Here is a 16,504-nt window from a genome sequence, read left to right on the forward strand (position 1 = left end):
TTTAAGTTAATTAACTTTTTTCAAAGTAATTAGTCACTTCTTAGGAAACTAATTAAAATTTCGTTTTTCTTTTGCTGTTTTCTTTTTTTTGTATTTATTTTTCTGTTTTTGAATCATTTTTAATTATAGTTGCTTTATACAAAAATATACATAATATATTTTTTTTTTATTCGATTCGATTAGTGTTTATTATAAATTATTTTTGTTATAATTTTTGTTATATACATACATATATAGCTTTTTGTTTTTTTACTCGTTTCATAAAATTCTTGTTTTTTTATTTATTTAAGTAGGAAAAAGTAAAAATTCTTAACATTATTATTATATTTCAATCAGTAGAGTACTTAAAAAGTAAAAAGAAAATAATAATTATATTTAATATTTAAATGGAGCTGGGATGGCTATCATAAGTTATTTTTTTCTTTTATGTTTTTAGTTAAATTTCAGGATTTTTGTAGTTTTGTTTTTTGTATGTTTGTACAAATAGGTGAAGTTATAAAATAATATTTATAAAAGGAATTACAATATAAAAAGGAAAATGATAATAATAATAATTAAAAAAAGAACAATTATTAAATCTAAAACTGTTTTTTGTTATGTTTTCGTTATTCAATATATGATAATAAATTTAATTAAATGAAATAAATTAAAAACTAAGAATATTAATAAATGTAACAGGATATTTTTTTAAAGTTTAGTATATTTATTATTCCATTTCGCCTACTGATTTCAGTTTATGATTTTTATATATTTCTTGGTCTACTTTCTTTTTGTTTAATCTTTCTTACCGTGTGCTAGAGTTGTACCACCATCTGTATCTGTTAAATTGTCTGATTGTTGTTGTTGTTTGGGTGAAGAAGATGCTGCGGCGGCTTTTTGTTGTTCGATGGATTCTGCTATTGGAGAATCGAAATTATCAGCACTTGTATCGAGAATCGGAGAGTATGATAGACAATTTTCCGAAACTACAGTGGTGGTTGTTTTGGTGGTGGTACTTGTTGTAATAGTTGGTGTCGCGCTCGTGCTACTTGAGATAGTCGAAGTGGTTGTTGTTGAATTCGGCAATAACGACGACAACGATGACGCTGAGGCTGACACAGACGACGACAAAGACGCAGATGAAGAACATGCATTGTTTTTCGTTGTTGAAATATTATTGAAGGATGCATGTTGTGTTAGATGCTCTCGGGGTTCAGGTGTTGATTCTCGCGAAGATGCCAATGACGTTGAAGATGATGAAATGGATTCTAGGCAATTGTCTAGATCGGAATTTGTTCGATTTAATGACGAAGACATGAAATTATCTAAAAAAAAAACATAAAAAATTTGTTAAATTATTATATACATACTGCAATTTTTTTTTCTAAATTTAAACGGTGTTTTTTTAATAAAAATAAATAATTCATCGATAGTACCTATTTTTTTACTTAAAATAATTCAAAAGTTGCGTTCACTTCTCCGAGTAATATTTTCACGATTTGTTAAAAGTATTTTCTATCTAGGTTCCATAACAAACGTTTACATTTCATTGATTTTTAACTTTACCTTTAAATTTATTTTTTAACTATCGTAGTTTCGTGTTTCGAGATGTATGTATGTATATGACTAATTGAGAAAATCTCGATTTTTTACGAAATTAATTAATTAACAAAATAGAACCAAATGATTTTTGACATTATTGATATAATAAGAAAAACGCATTTTAGGGTACTATGATGAAAATTTATAGAATTTAGTGTTTCCCAGAATTCTATTTTCTTTACAGTGCCGCCATTTCCTTCCATTGTTATATTTATTAACTATTATATACATTTAATTTCGTCAACTACTTTTTTTTTTGTTTAAGGTGGCGCAACAGTTCGTTGGGAACTAGGGTCTAGTGACTTACAACTCTCAACCATTCCTATGTGCGAGTAATGTTGTCAGGAATGGAGGAGACCTACAGTTTATATGCCGAATCCGAACGGCAAATTTGAGAAAGCACTTTTTCATGACAAGAGTTACTTTCGGAGAATTTGTCAATTCCTCGCAAGAAGCAGTACCCGTGAAAAGACTTAAGATGGCATAGGCAGGGATCGAACCCAATACCACTAACCATCATGCCACGGGTACTACCGTCAACTACTTAGGATTGACCAAAATGTCAAAATAAACGTAATACTACTTCAATGGAATTTGCTGCTAGGATGGGACAAGAATTTGGGAAAAAAAACTGTTACGGTGAGAGGATCGCTTTACGAGGCCATTTACAAGAATCGAAATTCAAGACGAAAGCCTATGTTTTCATAGAATCTAAAAATCAAGTCGAGTACCTAATCCAATACAAAGGCCAAGCAAGTTTGTTGGATGACATCGTCTTTTCCAATGAGAGTATATTTAATGGCGCACAAACGATTTGGTAAATTGTTGTAAATTGTTAAATCCATTTTTAGCAATTTACTAGGCTAATTTTAAGCGATTTTAAAATCTTACTAACTTAACTTAAAATCACGGAATCGCCACTTTTACTTTTAGCAGTTTGCTAAATCCAATTGACATCTGTACAAAATTCTTACAAGAGCGGTGGATGGAATAGTCCAATAGTCAACAGATGGGAATTCCAGGCAATAGGTCTGCAAGGGTATTTCCTTTGTTTATTTTCACGAATTGTCCCTGTTCAGATATGTGTGCATGCTAGCAATTTTAGCAATGTACTAGTTAGCGACCTTAGTGGATTTCTAAATATTTAGAAAATTGTTAACTAGAAAATTGCTAAATCCTCAACGATAGGTTGTTTAAATTTTTGTGCCAAAGTTTGTATGGTTAAATGACCGTAAGGAGAAGTGTCACAAGGTAGGTAGGTAGAAATGGCGATCTCAAGGCAACCTAGCCTGAGATCCAATTAGAGCTGTCTTTGGTCACTACAGCTACGGCAAAAGGTGTTCTAAGAGATACCCTACTTCTCTGCATGAACTCCTATAGGCCAATGTCCGGTACAAACGTCAATAATCCTGGCTATGTCTTGCCTTGACCTGCATAGAAGATCGTTTGTACGGGTTTTGTTATAGGTGGGCCATATCTTCCTAAATATAATGCAGTTGGTTAAATTGCTCCACCTTCAGTTTGATTCAGTTTGGTAGATAAAAAAAATTTAACCCTTCATAGCACCAATAGGAATGTTAACCATTTCCGCAAGTGAGCTATGAAGGGCCGATCCTTGCCTGGCTAGCTCGTCAGGCCGTTCATTTCCCACGATACCACTATGGCCCGGAACCCAGATTAGGGTGACACCGAGGTTAATATTCAGGTTCGCAAGCTCATCGCGACATTGCTGGACCAATTTAGATGAGGATGTGGCCAAGTTAATGGCTTTGACAGCTGCCTGACTGTCTGTGTAAAGATAGCCGCATTTCGGTTTTGGTTTGCGCTTTGTTTAGGTATCTTACATGCCTCCCTTATTGCCAGCAGTTCAGCCTGAAACGCTAGCAAAGTCAGGAAGCCTAAAGGATTTGGCTACATTTAGGGACTCAGAAAAGATCCCAGAACTAACTCCGCACTCCATCTTTGAGCCGTCAGTAAAGATGGTTGTGTCGAAACCTATCGACACGATGTCATCCTCCCAATCTTCTCTCGATGGGAAAATAACCTTAAAACCCTTACTAAGGTTCAAAGTAGGAGTGCAGTAGTCAGTGTCTACCGAGATAATATCTGAGGGAATCAATTTCGTAGTGTTGCTGTGACCATAAGGTTTTGACAACCAGCTATTTGATTCCTTCAGCCAAATAGCGCTGCAGGAAACTATGTATTTAATAAAAAGGTCGATTGGTAGAAGATCCAAAATAACGTTTAAGGCGTCCGTTGGGCAAGTACGCATGGCCCCTGTGGTGCCCACGCAAGCTGTTCTCTGAACCTTCTTTAGCATATTATAGGCTTTGCTAAGAGCAGGCCACCACACAATCGAACCATATGTTAAGATTGGGCGTACTACGGCTGTGTACGTCCATAAAATCATCTTCGACTGAAGTCCCCACTTTTTGCCGAAAGTTTTGCTGCAGGCGTAGAAGGCAACACAGGCTTTCTTAACCCGTACTTCAATATTTAGTTTCCAGTTTAGTTTAGGGTCGAGTATAACTCCCAAATATCACAAAGTGCTACACAAAATTAACCTAGCATCTACAGCGAACATGGTACCGGAGAAATTATGGTGTGCCGCTCAGGACTGGTCCAAATGTGGATGAGCTGGATTTTATAAAACAATATTTATGAAAGACAAACTTACATTGACGAGCAAAAGTGGTCAAATGTTCTCGTCTATTTTAAAAAAAACTGTTCAAAAGTAAGGTTTTTTAATAACATTAACATTTTTCTTATTTTGGTTATCCAACTAGCAATTATTATGTATAATAAATTTCAAAAAAAAAAAGAATATATTTTACGAACAAAATAAAAATAATAAATATTTTTCGATGTGACCAATTATAAACGTTTAAGTTTCAAGAGAAAAAACAACGTCTTTTAATTTATATCTCTGCTGTGCTTTGCTTATTTTATTGTTATTCTACAAGTAACAGTTGAGATAATTATCATTTTTGGTATTTTCTTGTAAATAAAAGTTCATTTTTAAACGTGTAGTGCGGAATATTGTCAAAATGAAAAAAATTGTAAAAATATCGTGACTATTTTTTTTTACTAGAAAAGTGAATCATCTCGCGAAATATCCAAACTATTACAAATTTCAAAAACTTCTGTGCTTAACATAAGAAAAAGCGAAAATATCGATGTACCATCAACGGAAACGACTACTTACACACTTAGATGCTAGAAGAATGGAAAGAGAGTTGAGAAGTTGTGGATCCAAAAGACCTAAGCACGCAGCCAAAAACATAGAAAAGTCAGTTAGTGAATCGACTGCCCGGCGGGCATTCAAAAGAATTGAATTAGCCGCTAAAGAGAAACCGAAGAAGCCTCTGCTTTCAGCGAAAAATATAAAGGGCAGATTAGCTTTTGCTGAAAAGCACAGACAATTGACCATAGACTAATGGAAAAAAACGAATTTGGTCCAACGAGACGAAGGTCAAAAGAATAGGAACGGATGGAAGAGCTTTTTATTGGTCACGTCCTGGAGAAGGACTTCAACAAAATCAAGTTCAGAAGACCGTGAAACATGGAGGAGGCTCGGTAATGGTTTGGGGCTGTTGGAACTTTGTCGGATCCTTAGTAAAAATCGAGGGTATCATGAACAATAATAATTATTTGGATATTTTGAAGACAAATTTACCAGCTTTTATTGCATCAATGGGCTACAATGAGTGTGAAATAACTTTTCAGCAGGACGGAGACCCCAAACACACTTCGAAAATTGTCACAGAATGGTTGAGAAATCAACAGTTTATGACGATGACGTCGCCAACACAAAGCCCTGACTTCAATCCAATTGAAAATTTGTGGTCAATTGTCAAACGACGGCTGTGGCAGTATCAAAATCACCCATCGATATATATTCAGGGGCTTTGGCAACGATTTGAGTTGGAATGGAGTCATATTCCAGAAGAATTTCTTCATAATTTGGTGGAAAGTAAGCGTTGCTCACAAGTAATAAAAAATAAGGGACTATGGACTAAATAATAAAAGAAAAAACAACTTTTGAAACGTGCATAATTGGACAAGTCGATAAATTAATTAAATAATTTTTGTTTTGTAAAATATACCTTTTTTGAAAAAAAAAATGTTATAAATAATAAACGTAAGATTCAAAATAAAAATATTTGAATTTTATATCAAACCCTAAGTTTTAGTAAATTATTCAAATAATTGAAAACATTTGACCACTTTTTCACTGTATACGGACATTTTAAAAGAAAAACATCAAGGTATGGAAAAACTAACCTTTTACGTTAGTTTGTACAACAACAACCCCAAAAATACGCCTCAGAATGTCTGTATATGGGTTAGCATAACATTCCACAAAGGTTTCCGTTCAATCTCCGGGCCTAGATTCAAACAAACATTGTAGTAAATAAGAACTTAAACAGGCGTTACAGGAATATCGGCAAAATATTGGATGTGAAGTCACCAACAAATTGGTACAATTTAAGCAGAAACCTTGCTCAAGCTTATAATTTGGCCATTATCTTTAACTTTTATAAAAATGTGCCAATAGTTTTGTACAAAAGAATAAGTAATATTTTGTTAACTATTGGCGAATGCTTTACGAAAAGTTTAATCGGATATATAGGCTATTGAATACATAAAATCAGTTACGTTTTGTGTGTTACTGTAGAAGCAAGAGAGAGCAGTGCGAGACTACATTTTCTTACTCTCCTCCTCCCATAGCCAGCTCATAGAATATGTAGAAATGTCTCGGTTAGTATTGTTCGTTTGCGAGTTCTTATTAAACTCAAACACCAAATAATTAATAACCGAAATAAAGCTACAACAGGATATGGAGCAACAATAATTTTCACTTGAAAACATATGTATCTTATTTTTCATGCCATGAACCTATTGTCTCGGTCTTGCAATCAACCAAAATAAATGCATAAATATAATGTAATAAATTAAAAAAGACTAGGCTTAGAAATAGTGGCCTATATATACAATAATTCGTATTTTTAACATAACATAAAAAGGGAAGAATTTTGTTAAGAACAGGAAAGTCCAAAAACTAACCTGCTTGAGTTACATATATCACTATTGTTTTAATAATCCTGAAATATAAAATGCCCCACTCATTTGGATGAAATAAGTTCCAGTTTCATGGGTTCTTCTTTCTTATCTTACAAAAAGTGCAGATGTGTTACGGTTCTTAGAGGCTCTTGATAATCTTTGTATTCAGTGCCAAAAGGGGTTAATTGGTGATTTTCACGGTGATGTCACGTGGATCTATTCGGTTCTTAAATAGCCATATTTATATATAAGTAAAAACACAGTAGCCAACTCTTATCAGTAATCATATCAACAATTTTCAAATCAAACAACTTTTATCATTTTCTATATAAAAAAATAACAAAAATTTCGTACTCACCTCGATGCAAATTTAAATGATTCGTTGACCCAATCAACGTTGATGAAGCTGAGTCTAAGAGTGATGATATTCCCATTGAAGCTGCTGACGATGCTTGTTTACTCTTTAGCGATTTCAAACGTTCCGACATACTTTCCTGTTGTTTCTCCAAAAGTGTCGGAGCTGGACTAAATTGTACTTTAAATAGAAAAACAAAAAATTTAAAATTATTTTATCATTCAGTTAAAATTGTTTTAAAAAAAACTTACCTTTGGGAGTATCATCAATTTTACTATTGCAAAGATTATTTCTCCTTTCGCAGTCATCGAAAGCCTTATCGAAGACATTATCACTTGCCCCCGAGGGTGTGGTCGTTGTTATTGCTGTTCCAGACGAGGAACCTCCCTGTGCGCCATTAGATTTTATTGCTGGTGTTGTTGATGTTGATGATGAGGAGTGTGAACAAGACTCACCACCAACTGCACCGCCGCCACTTTCTGGCGATCCGATATTGCTGTCGGTTGATTGTTGCTTACGCTTACGGTATTCGTTGATTGAAAGCTATACAACAGAAACAAAGATTTATGACTAAATGATCTTGTAAAATATTTCAAAAAGTTTTTTACCTTTCTCTTTGGTGCTGGTGGGGGTTCGGGAGCTGTTAAACTTGGATTTAACCTAGGATCGTGACTAGCGGTTTTTGTGAGCATCTTTAATGGTGTCGTCTGTAGTCGTGTTGAACCAGATGCGTCCATTATCGGAGATGTTTGATCATTCGAAATTGGCGATGTTGTCGCCGCTGCTACCGCTGCTGCTGCTGTTGAGATTAGTTCAATCGAATTAGTTGAAGCGTTTACCGAATTCAAACCGCCAAATAGCGTCGAGTGCGATGTAAAGCTTCCCAATGAACTAAAGCTTTTCGGCTTTGTGTCCAAGTACTCGGCAAGAAGAAGGTTCGTTGGCGTTAGCGTTGGTGTTGGTGTCGTGATCGAAGAAGATGGTGTAGTCGCAGTAACTGCAACCGGTGGCTCTGCCGAAGTTGATGATGGCCCATCTAAGAGTTTGCCGTAAATGGTGCTATAATATGGCAAATGGTGGCCACCAGGTGTTGTCGCCGTTTGACCTGGAACCGCAGATGCAGGAACTTTCATCAAAGTCTGCATGTCATAGCCTTGTGTTGCTGGAGGGAGTGGCATGGATGTAGAACTCGCCACAACATAACCAGCAATTGGCATTGTACCGACTGGTGTGTGATTGAAGCACGGGATTGTCATCGCCGCATGATGAAGATGCTGCTCTTCCTTTGTCGTAGCATGTGTCAGAAGGGGTGCCATCTGAGGCAAAGGGGTCGCAACTGTTGCTACTGTTGCAGGAGTTGCAACTGGGAGCACCACAGGAACTGGTTGTACCGTTGACGGCGCTTGTGAGGCAGCAGCAAATAGTGCGGGTTGCTCCGTGAAAGGCAGCAAAGCCATCGAATTTGACGTCGAGGTTTTGTGAGATTTTCCTCCCGACGATGATTTATGTGATTCGTCGCTGCGACTCGACTCTCGTCGCTTTTTAGCAGCAGAACATTCATCTTTACTGCTACTTGTGCTGTTGCTGCGTTTGTGATGAGGATGACCCACCACATGATCGATATGTTCGAAATTCAATTGACGTTTCTTCGACGAGGAGGTTGATGAAGTGGAAGAAGTTCGATGGCGTTTCTTTCCCTTTTCTTTCTCCACCGTCGTCGATGAGGAGGAAGAAGATTTTTTAGTACTCTTTGTCTTCGATGACGAGACTGGGGTTTTATCAGTTCCTCCTTCACCCTTTGGCGTTTTTCTGGCCTTTTTGGGCTTCTTCGAAGAAGACGACGACGATGATGATGAAGTCTTCTTTGTGGAATCACCTTGCGAGGAGGAATGCGACGACGTCTTTGTCGAGGAGGACGTAGTCGTTGTCGATGTGGACGAGGAATGTTTGGGTGATTTAGATTTTTTGTTACGAGATTGCAAGATCATAATATTCTCTTTGTGGAATGAATGAAGACGCTCTTGTATATCAGCCAGTTCGTCCGGGATATTTTCATTTTCCGCTGATGAATCCAACTTAGGGACAATTGGTGGTGTGGACGCCGAAGATGAAGATGATGACTTTCTTTGTTTGGGTTTGTCCTCCGCTTTACTGTGTTTCTTTTTGTCTTCACTTTTTTTCACCACCACTGGCAGCGGTTTGACTTCTTCAACTTTAACTGGTGGAACGGGTTCAGTAGAAGATCTTTCTGGAGGGACTTCTTCGGTTTTCATTTCAACAACGTCTTCTTTCACCTCTTGGAGTGGAGGAGGCGGAGTAGTTTCAGTAGCGGCTGCAACAGGAACTGGCTCATCACACACGGCAATGTATTCATCTTCGGATTTGACATGATCCTCAACTTCAACATGTTCTTGTTCTTCTGCTTCGTTTTTCTCCATCTTTACAACGGTTTCCTTATTCACCTCCATCTTACAAACTACATCGGTTTTTATTATTGGTGCATTCTCTTCTTGTTTGACCTCTTCCTTAAACTCGAATCTCTCCCCACCACCTTCTCGGCTCTCTTCACGCTCCACATCGATCTTGACATCATCCCCAGAAGTCATGTCCTCCGGCTCAATTTTCACCAGATTATCCTCAGCTACCATCTTCTGTCCTGGACTGGGAGATCTTAAAATATCTACGTCGTCGTCCATGTCAGCTTCCTGCTTCGGTTCCTCTTTAAATTCACTGACTTCTTCTTGCTTCACAGAGGCTTCTCCTTCTCCTCCCTGTTCTGAGTAGCTTCGAGTGGAATCCTCTGGAGTACAATCCTCGCCTGTAGCACCATCGGAGTTGATTATTAATCGGCGCTTTTTCAACGGAGTTGTAAATCCATTGGGAAGTTGGGGTGATGCTCCTGACAGTGGAGTTGGAGTGGAGCTCTCATCGGTTTCCTCGGAAATAGCTTGCCGCAGCCAGCGCTTCTTTACAGACGAGTTATTGCTGCATGTGCTAACCTGTAAGGGTAGCGACAAGGCATTCCTTTGAGTTGTCGTCATTGGTGGTGCGACTGGTGGTGGTGGTGGTGCAACGATGTTTGACGTCGCCTCAGTTTGATTAATGAACTCTTCCACCTTCTTTGCCACTATACTCAGATTTTGGGGCTCTTCACAGCTGGATATATGAGAAACATATGAAGGACTTGCAATTGGTGCTTGTCCATAATCACACATCGCCGCTTGGACCAGACTGTCCAGTCCCACTGATTGAACCGGAGCTATCACATGTTGCTGATGTTGTTCCAATTGTAGCTCTTGGTTCTGGATTTCTAGATGCTGGTAATGTTGATGAGTATCTTCCTGGATCTCAGATTGGCTTTCCCCTGATTCTGGATCTTGATTTGGAATAAAGTCACCAGACTGATTCAGCCAATTGCTCATGAGAACCTTCTTTGTTTTAGTTTTAGCTGGATATTTAAACTCTCCGGAGGGTCCCGCAGATTCGGGGAGATTTTCCAAAGGCCCAACGGCAGCCTCAATTAACAAACATGTGGAACTTACAATTGTTGGAGTAGCAGGCGGAGAAATAGTTCGGGAATCCCCGGAAAGATCTTGTTTCTCAGGAGACTTCAATTGATTGATGTTATCAATTGGTTCTTCCTCCTGTGGAACATTGATTTCTTTGTCGGGATTCGCAAAGGCTAGAAGCAGGCCGGCGGCAGCATCAACATTAGCCGCGTCCGGAGGCAACTGACCTTCCGGTTCTCCTCCTTCCATGAGTTGTGACATCAGCTGGGACTGCCTATTGGCTACTGACTCCGGAGTGGGTATTCCACCGGGCGGTATGCAATTCTGGAGCCCTTGAATTGTAGGTGACAGCATTGACGAAGACTCCTCAGAAGTTCCTGCGCCATCAGAGTCGTTGCTATTCATGCGACTCTTTCGACGCTTCCGTTGCGAATGACTGTTTATATTATAAGACTTGTGAGACTTCCGTTTCTTCTTCTTCATCGAGTTCGAAACGTTCTTCTTCACTGAATTCGGCCCGGAATTGAAGGGAGCTCCACCATCTGCACTGTTGCTCCGCTTTGGACTCGGGGAATTGCTGTTTCTGCGCTTTGACACATCTGTTTTGGCTTGCTTCAGCTCCTGCTTTCGCTGCTGGTTCTTTTCCATTTTTTCGAATGCCCGAAGAATTGCCTCCATCTTACGCTCTTCCCGCGTCAGTTTTCGTGACTCACGCTTCTCTTCTGTTTTTTGATTAGGCGTTGGATTTGGTGTGGGTGTAGTTGGCGTCGTCTGCTGTTGATTCGCACCATTGGAATCTTCAGAGACACTTGTTCGTGGTTGCTTAGCAGGCGTCTTTCGACCGCAGTTTGGTTTCTGTGGCGATTTCACTGGTGAGCCAATGTCATCCGGGAGTGATTCGTTCAATATTTGTTGATGTGGAATTTGCTGCTGCGCCGCCGCAACACACAAAGGTGTGACTTCTGTGTGAGGTGCCGGCTGCAATGCCGCAGGTAATTCTTCTGTGTTGACATTTGCTATTACCTGTGTCGAAGTTTGCGCAGGTGAGTTCAGAACTAAAGGTAGACTTGCTTCCAGTACTGGAGCTTCCACCATAACCACTGGCTGAGCTTGTGCTATTACTGGGTGTTGTACTGGAGGTTGAGTTTGTGGGTTTGTTTGCAATTGCGGTTGTAGTTGCGCTTGAGCTTGAGTCTGGGGTATTGTTAGGATTTGAGTTTGAAGCTGCGTTGGAATTATAGCTTGGGGTTGCAGTTGGAGTTGTGTTTGGGGTTGTGTTTCTGGTTGGATTTGGGGTACTGTTTGGGGTTGTTTTATTACTTGGGGTAGTACTTGATGTGGTGTTTGGGGTGTTACTTGCGGCGGTGGCGGCAATGTCGGTGGCATAACCTCCACTTTAACCTCCTGTGGCACGAAATCATTCGGTTTTGTTACTGAAACAGGTTGCAAGACCTCCACAGGCTTGGCCTCCTGAACACTTTGTATCATCTTCGGAACAGAGGGCACCACCACTTCCTCGATAGGATTAATTTGAGCCGGCGGTGGGAGGAGCAACGGCGCTGGGAGATTGTTCAGCTGTAGTGGCGGGTGCTGCAGTTGTGGCAGGTGCTGCAGTTGTGGCAGGTGCTGCAGAGTGTTAACAGGCTGCTGCACAGGCTGCATTGAGGGTGGTGTCAATTTCAAGTGCGCCACATGCTGCACTTGCTGAGGCACTAATTGCTGCACTGATTGTGATTGCATCTGTAATGCTTGGATTGGTTGCACTGGTGGAGAACTGATGTGTGCCGATGGAGGCGACGGAATCGATACCGAAGGCGAAGATGAGGAAGTGTAAACTCCCGAATCATGCATCAAACTTGCAATGGACGCAGCTGAGTTGTACAAATTGGGCGCATAACTATTGTTGTTGTTATTGTTATTAGGACTGAGGAGACCGGCATTGCTGTCTCCACTGGACGAAGTGCTTCTTCCACGATTCATATTTTGGGCCTTCTTTTTGGACGCTGCCGTCGTGGCTCCACCACTTTTCTCCACACAACCATTTAGCACAACCTTGCTATTGCTTCGAGCGGGTTTTGTAGTTGCGGGCGCCGCAGCAGGCAGCAGTGGTGCCGGAACACCAAACAAGCAATCTTTTGTCAGGCCACATGCGCAGCTCGTGCTGGTCGGCTGGATAGCAAAGCTGTATTGCTTCTTGTTCTCCAAGGCAAGTAAGTCATGCGGCTCGTGTTTGATAGTGATTTCGGTGCTTGCCATGATATTTGTGAGCGACACAATGTACAGGTGAATGGTTCCTTTTTCGAACAAGTGCTGGATGACCGCATTCGGACGACAACTTCTTCTCACAAAGCGTGCCTCGTTTCCGTAGGTTCGGGTGTCAACACAAATCTCAGGACCGTTTGGCATCCCATCATTGCCGCCACTCCCGCCGGTCATCTGATAGAAGAATATGAATGCACCCGGAATTTTGTGCGACTTAAGCGTCTGTAGGTAATTCGATGGAGGAGGACTATTCATGTTGACAGTAGTGTTTGAATTTTTGTACTGTGTAGTTAGCATGTACTTCCCGCGCAGTTCGAATATTGGGGAATTCGGCGGGATGTCGAAGTTGCTGATGAGAATTTTTCCACCCGCATGTGGTACTGTTGTAGCTTTGTTTTCAAGGCTGCCGCAGTGCTTGAGGGCTTTGTTCTCCCTCGCCGTGATGGTCTGCAGGAGGCTCGGCTGTTTGCTGATGGCGTGAAGACGAGCTCTTAGCTCAGGTGAATAATGATTGGTTACAGCCAATTCGTAGTTTTCAATCCACTGGCGGAGGTTTGCAGCGTGTTTGTCCACCGGGTCTCCCGAGTTGTTCTTTGACTTTCTCTTTGTTGTTTTCTTGCCCTCTCGTCGCTTCGCCGCAGCCGTTACTCCTGGCGTCTTTTCTTTCTTTGCCTTCTTCACCAGTTCTTTTCGTTTGATGAGTTTGCCCTTTTTATTGAGTTGTGGAGGAGCAGTAGAACCGGGCAATCCAGAAGCAGCTCCAAGCTGCTGTTGTTGTTGAAGCACTCCCGATGTCACACTTGCTTTGGACGGATCATTGGGAATGAGAGTAAGTCCAACAGTATTCATCTGAGTTGCGTTTAGGAGCATTTGGGTTTGTTCTTTTCGTTTTTGCAGCTGCAAGCTTCGAGCTCGAGCACGATCTACATCACGGGGTTGACATAACTCACAGAGGTATTCATCAGGTATGTTTTGACGATCAATGCCCATACAATCGACATGTTGCCACGCACTAAAAATTAATAAGATAAAAAGTTAAAAAAAATTGTTAACATTCATTCATGACACAAAAAAGTCTTGATGATTCGAAATATTTGAAATACTTACGAGCATTTATCACAGCAAATCATGTAACCATCGTCGTGAGTGAGGTCGCAGATACACCGTGTTATTGAGTCATCTTCAGCTTCTGCTTCAGGTGCTGTCTCGGTCTCTTCGCCAGGATCAATTTCCCCGGATGCTCCAGTTACTCTTGTAGAACCATTGCTAATGGCTGAGTGTGCATCGTCATCTTGCTGTGGTCTTACAACTAAAAAAAAAAAAAACGGTATAAATAAATCAAGAATTTTGAATTTTTTTGTACCGCTTGTAACTTACTTTGTTGTCCGTACATTGTGTACGTTGATGTTGTTGATGGAACATGTTGGTTCTGAGCACTCACATTGATCAAGGACAACTGGGAAACTTGACCTGATGCGTTGTTGGGTAAACTTGTCGAATACACAACTTTTGTATCTGGGAGGGTTTTATTAGATTGCCCGACCACTGGCGCTGTTGGCATTGAAGAAATCACCGCAGAAGAAATTGACGCTGTTTGGTTTTGGTGGTGTTGGTTTTGGTGTTGCTGCAGATGTTGGTTGGTTGGTTGTTGAACAACAACAGTCGATGGAGCCACAGGCGATGAAGATGGCAAATCGATTGGGAATCGGGTTGGCATCGGTACGACATATGTGTGATCCTGTAATACCGCTTGCAGTACTTGCAGACGTACATCGTTCGTATTAACAGGAATCGGACGTACTTCTTCACCAATTAACTCATCATCTTGATCAGCATGGGAAGGCGGCGACCGCTTTGGATGTTGCTGATAATGTGGTTGTTGTTGTTGCTGCTGTAGATGTTGTTGTTGTTGTTGTTGCTGCTGTTGATGATGATGATGATGTTGTTGTTGCTGCTGCTGTTGTTGTTGTTGCTGCTGCTGTTGTTGTGACTGCTGGTGTTGGGGTTGTTGGTGTTGATGATGGTGTTGATGTTGTGTCAATGTTGTTCCAATTGGAATTCTTGATGCCATCGCTGCCGCTGATGATTGCTGGTGGTGCAGATGATGTTGTTGTTGAATCTGTTGCTGATTTATAATGGTGTCGTTTCTTTAAAGAGAAAATAGCAAAGGAAAGTTTTTTGGTTAAAAATATTTATTGGATCAACAATAGACTCTTGTTTTTGCTCTAAATGAACAGCAAGCTTTAAGCAAGTTCTGAGCAGAACGTCATATAAATTGTAAGATATGAATATTAATATTTTTGAAATAAGAAGAAAACTAGCTAAGTTCTAAGGTTTAATTTTTTTATAAAATGTGCGCACTTAATGGGTTTTTATGTGCCGTTTTTTTGTCAAAACACAATGCCCACATTAGGTTTGAGGGAAATCAGGTGGGTACTTACACATCCTGATTTTTGGGAAAATTTCAAAATAAATTTTAGTTGAATAATAGCATATGGGGCAGTAAAAATGTTTATTTGTCATTCTACACTTAGCTAAGCTTTGCTATTCGCAAAGGAAGTTGAAAATTTGATCCCTGTCATAAATTAGATGATCCGATACCTATTTTATGTATGAGTTCGAGTTGTGACCCGTTAGGATACCAGCTAATAGAGATTAGTTGAGGTTTGCTTAGTTGAAGAAAGTAGTTCTTTGTAATTTCTTTGGAAATATTTTTTTTATATATTATGCGCACACTAAAAGGGTTATGAATACCCTTATAATGATTAAACACAGTGCGAGCAATTAAAAGGAGGATAGGATTAGGAGTCACGTTGGTTTCGATTGTCTGCACATTGTAATAAGTGGTAAATATTGAACCTGTTAAAGCATTCCACATTCGTGTAGTGCGGCTAAAGGAAGAATCTCTGTACTTAACAGTACGTCCGAACTAGGAATCAAGGGTAAACTGATGGGCATTCCTAGCAGTACGAGTAATACGGTTGAATTGTATAAGTGGAGGAATGCAACTGGCTAATTCAATAGAGCATTGTTTATAAAAGTGACGGTAAAACAATGACAGGCTTGAGACGTTCCAGTGGTGTTCAAGAGAAGCAAATGTCTCGGTAAGAGAACGATCTGCAATCATTTTTAGAGCTCTTTTTTCAATTCTATCTAGAAGACTAAAGTATGTACCAGCCCAAATATGGGAGTTATACTCAAGTTTTGGACGAATAAAAGCTTTTGTAAATTATAGCCAGATCAGAAGGGGTAAAAAACTTCTTGCATCGTCGGAGAAAACCTAAACACTTAGCAGCATTTTTGGCGATGTCAAATATGTGATCACTCCACAATAGTTGTTCAATCAAGGAGAAAATTCTTGAGAGGCTTCAAGAATTGTAAGTAGAAGAGAAGCTTTTGGCCGCCACGATAAGATCAAGTAAGGCTAGCAAAAGAAGGGGCCAGCTTATTTTTAAAACTTTAAAAAAAATTATTTAAAATGTTTTTCCGTACAAACTTTTTTCCTGAGACTCTTCTTAACGATAGCCTTCAGAGTCCTGGTAGGATTGATATCGGTTTAGTTGCCCGGCCATTTTAGCACCCAAATATTTGCCTCCGCTAAGAATGACGTCATTTTTTTTTCTGGAGGGCGTTCTATACTCTGAACTGCTCATAATGGCTTCCATGGACTTAAACCTCTAATAAACCTCAGGCGCGAAGCAACGTCAATGGATAAGATACAATTTGTTTGTAG

At 39.8% G+C, this 16,504-nt stretch overlaps 1 protein-coding gene across 1 annotated transcript in view; it reads right to left on the reverse strand.

Moving 5' to 3' along the window:
* Window positions 1-767: 767 nt before the first annotated feature.
* Window positions 768-16,504, reverse strand: part of LOC129940398 (uncharacterized) — a 30,449-nt gene continuing 14,712 nt past the window's right edge. Inside the window, exons 3-8 of the mRNA XM_056048715.1 lie at window positions 14,149-14,918; window positions 13,879-14,080; window positions 7,609-13,783; window positions 7,252-7,543; window positions 7,004-7,180; window positions 768-1,304 (exon numbers count right to left, since the gene is read on the reverse strand). Of these exons, the coding sequence (XP_055904690.1) occupies window positions 775-1,304; window positions 7,004-7,180; window positions 7,252-7,543; window positions 7,609-13,783; window positions 13,879-14,080; window positions 14,149-14,918 (8,146 nt within the window). The 3' untranslated portion in view covers window positions 768-774. The remainder of the gene's footprint in view (window positions 1,305-7,003; window positions 7,181-7,251; window positions 7,544-7,608; window positions 13,784-13,878; window positions 14,081-14,148; window positions 14,919-16,504) is intronic.

The sequence above is a fragment of the Eupeodes corollae genome, chromosome 1 (genome assembly GCF_945859685.1).
Source record: "Eupeodes corollae chromosome 1, idEupCoro1.1, whole genome shotgun sequence".
Lineage (NCBI taxonomy): Eukaryota > Metazoa > Arthropoda > Insecta > Diptera > Syrphidae > Eupeodes > Eupeodes corollae.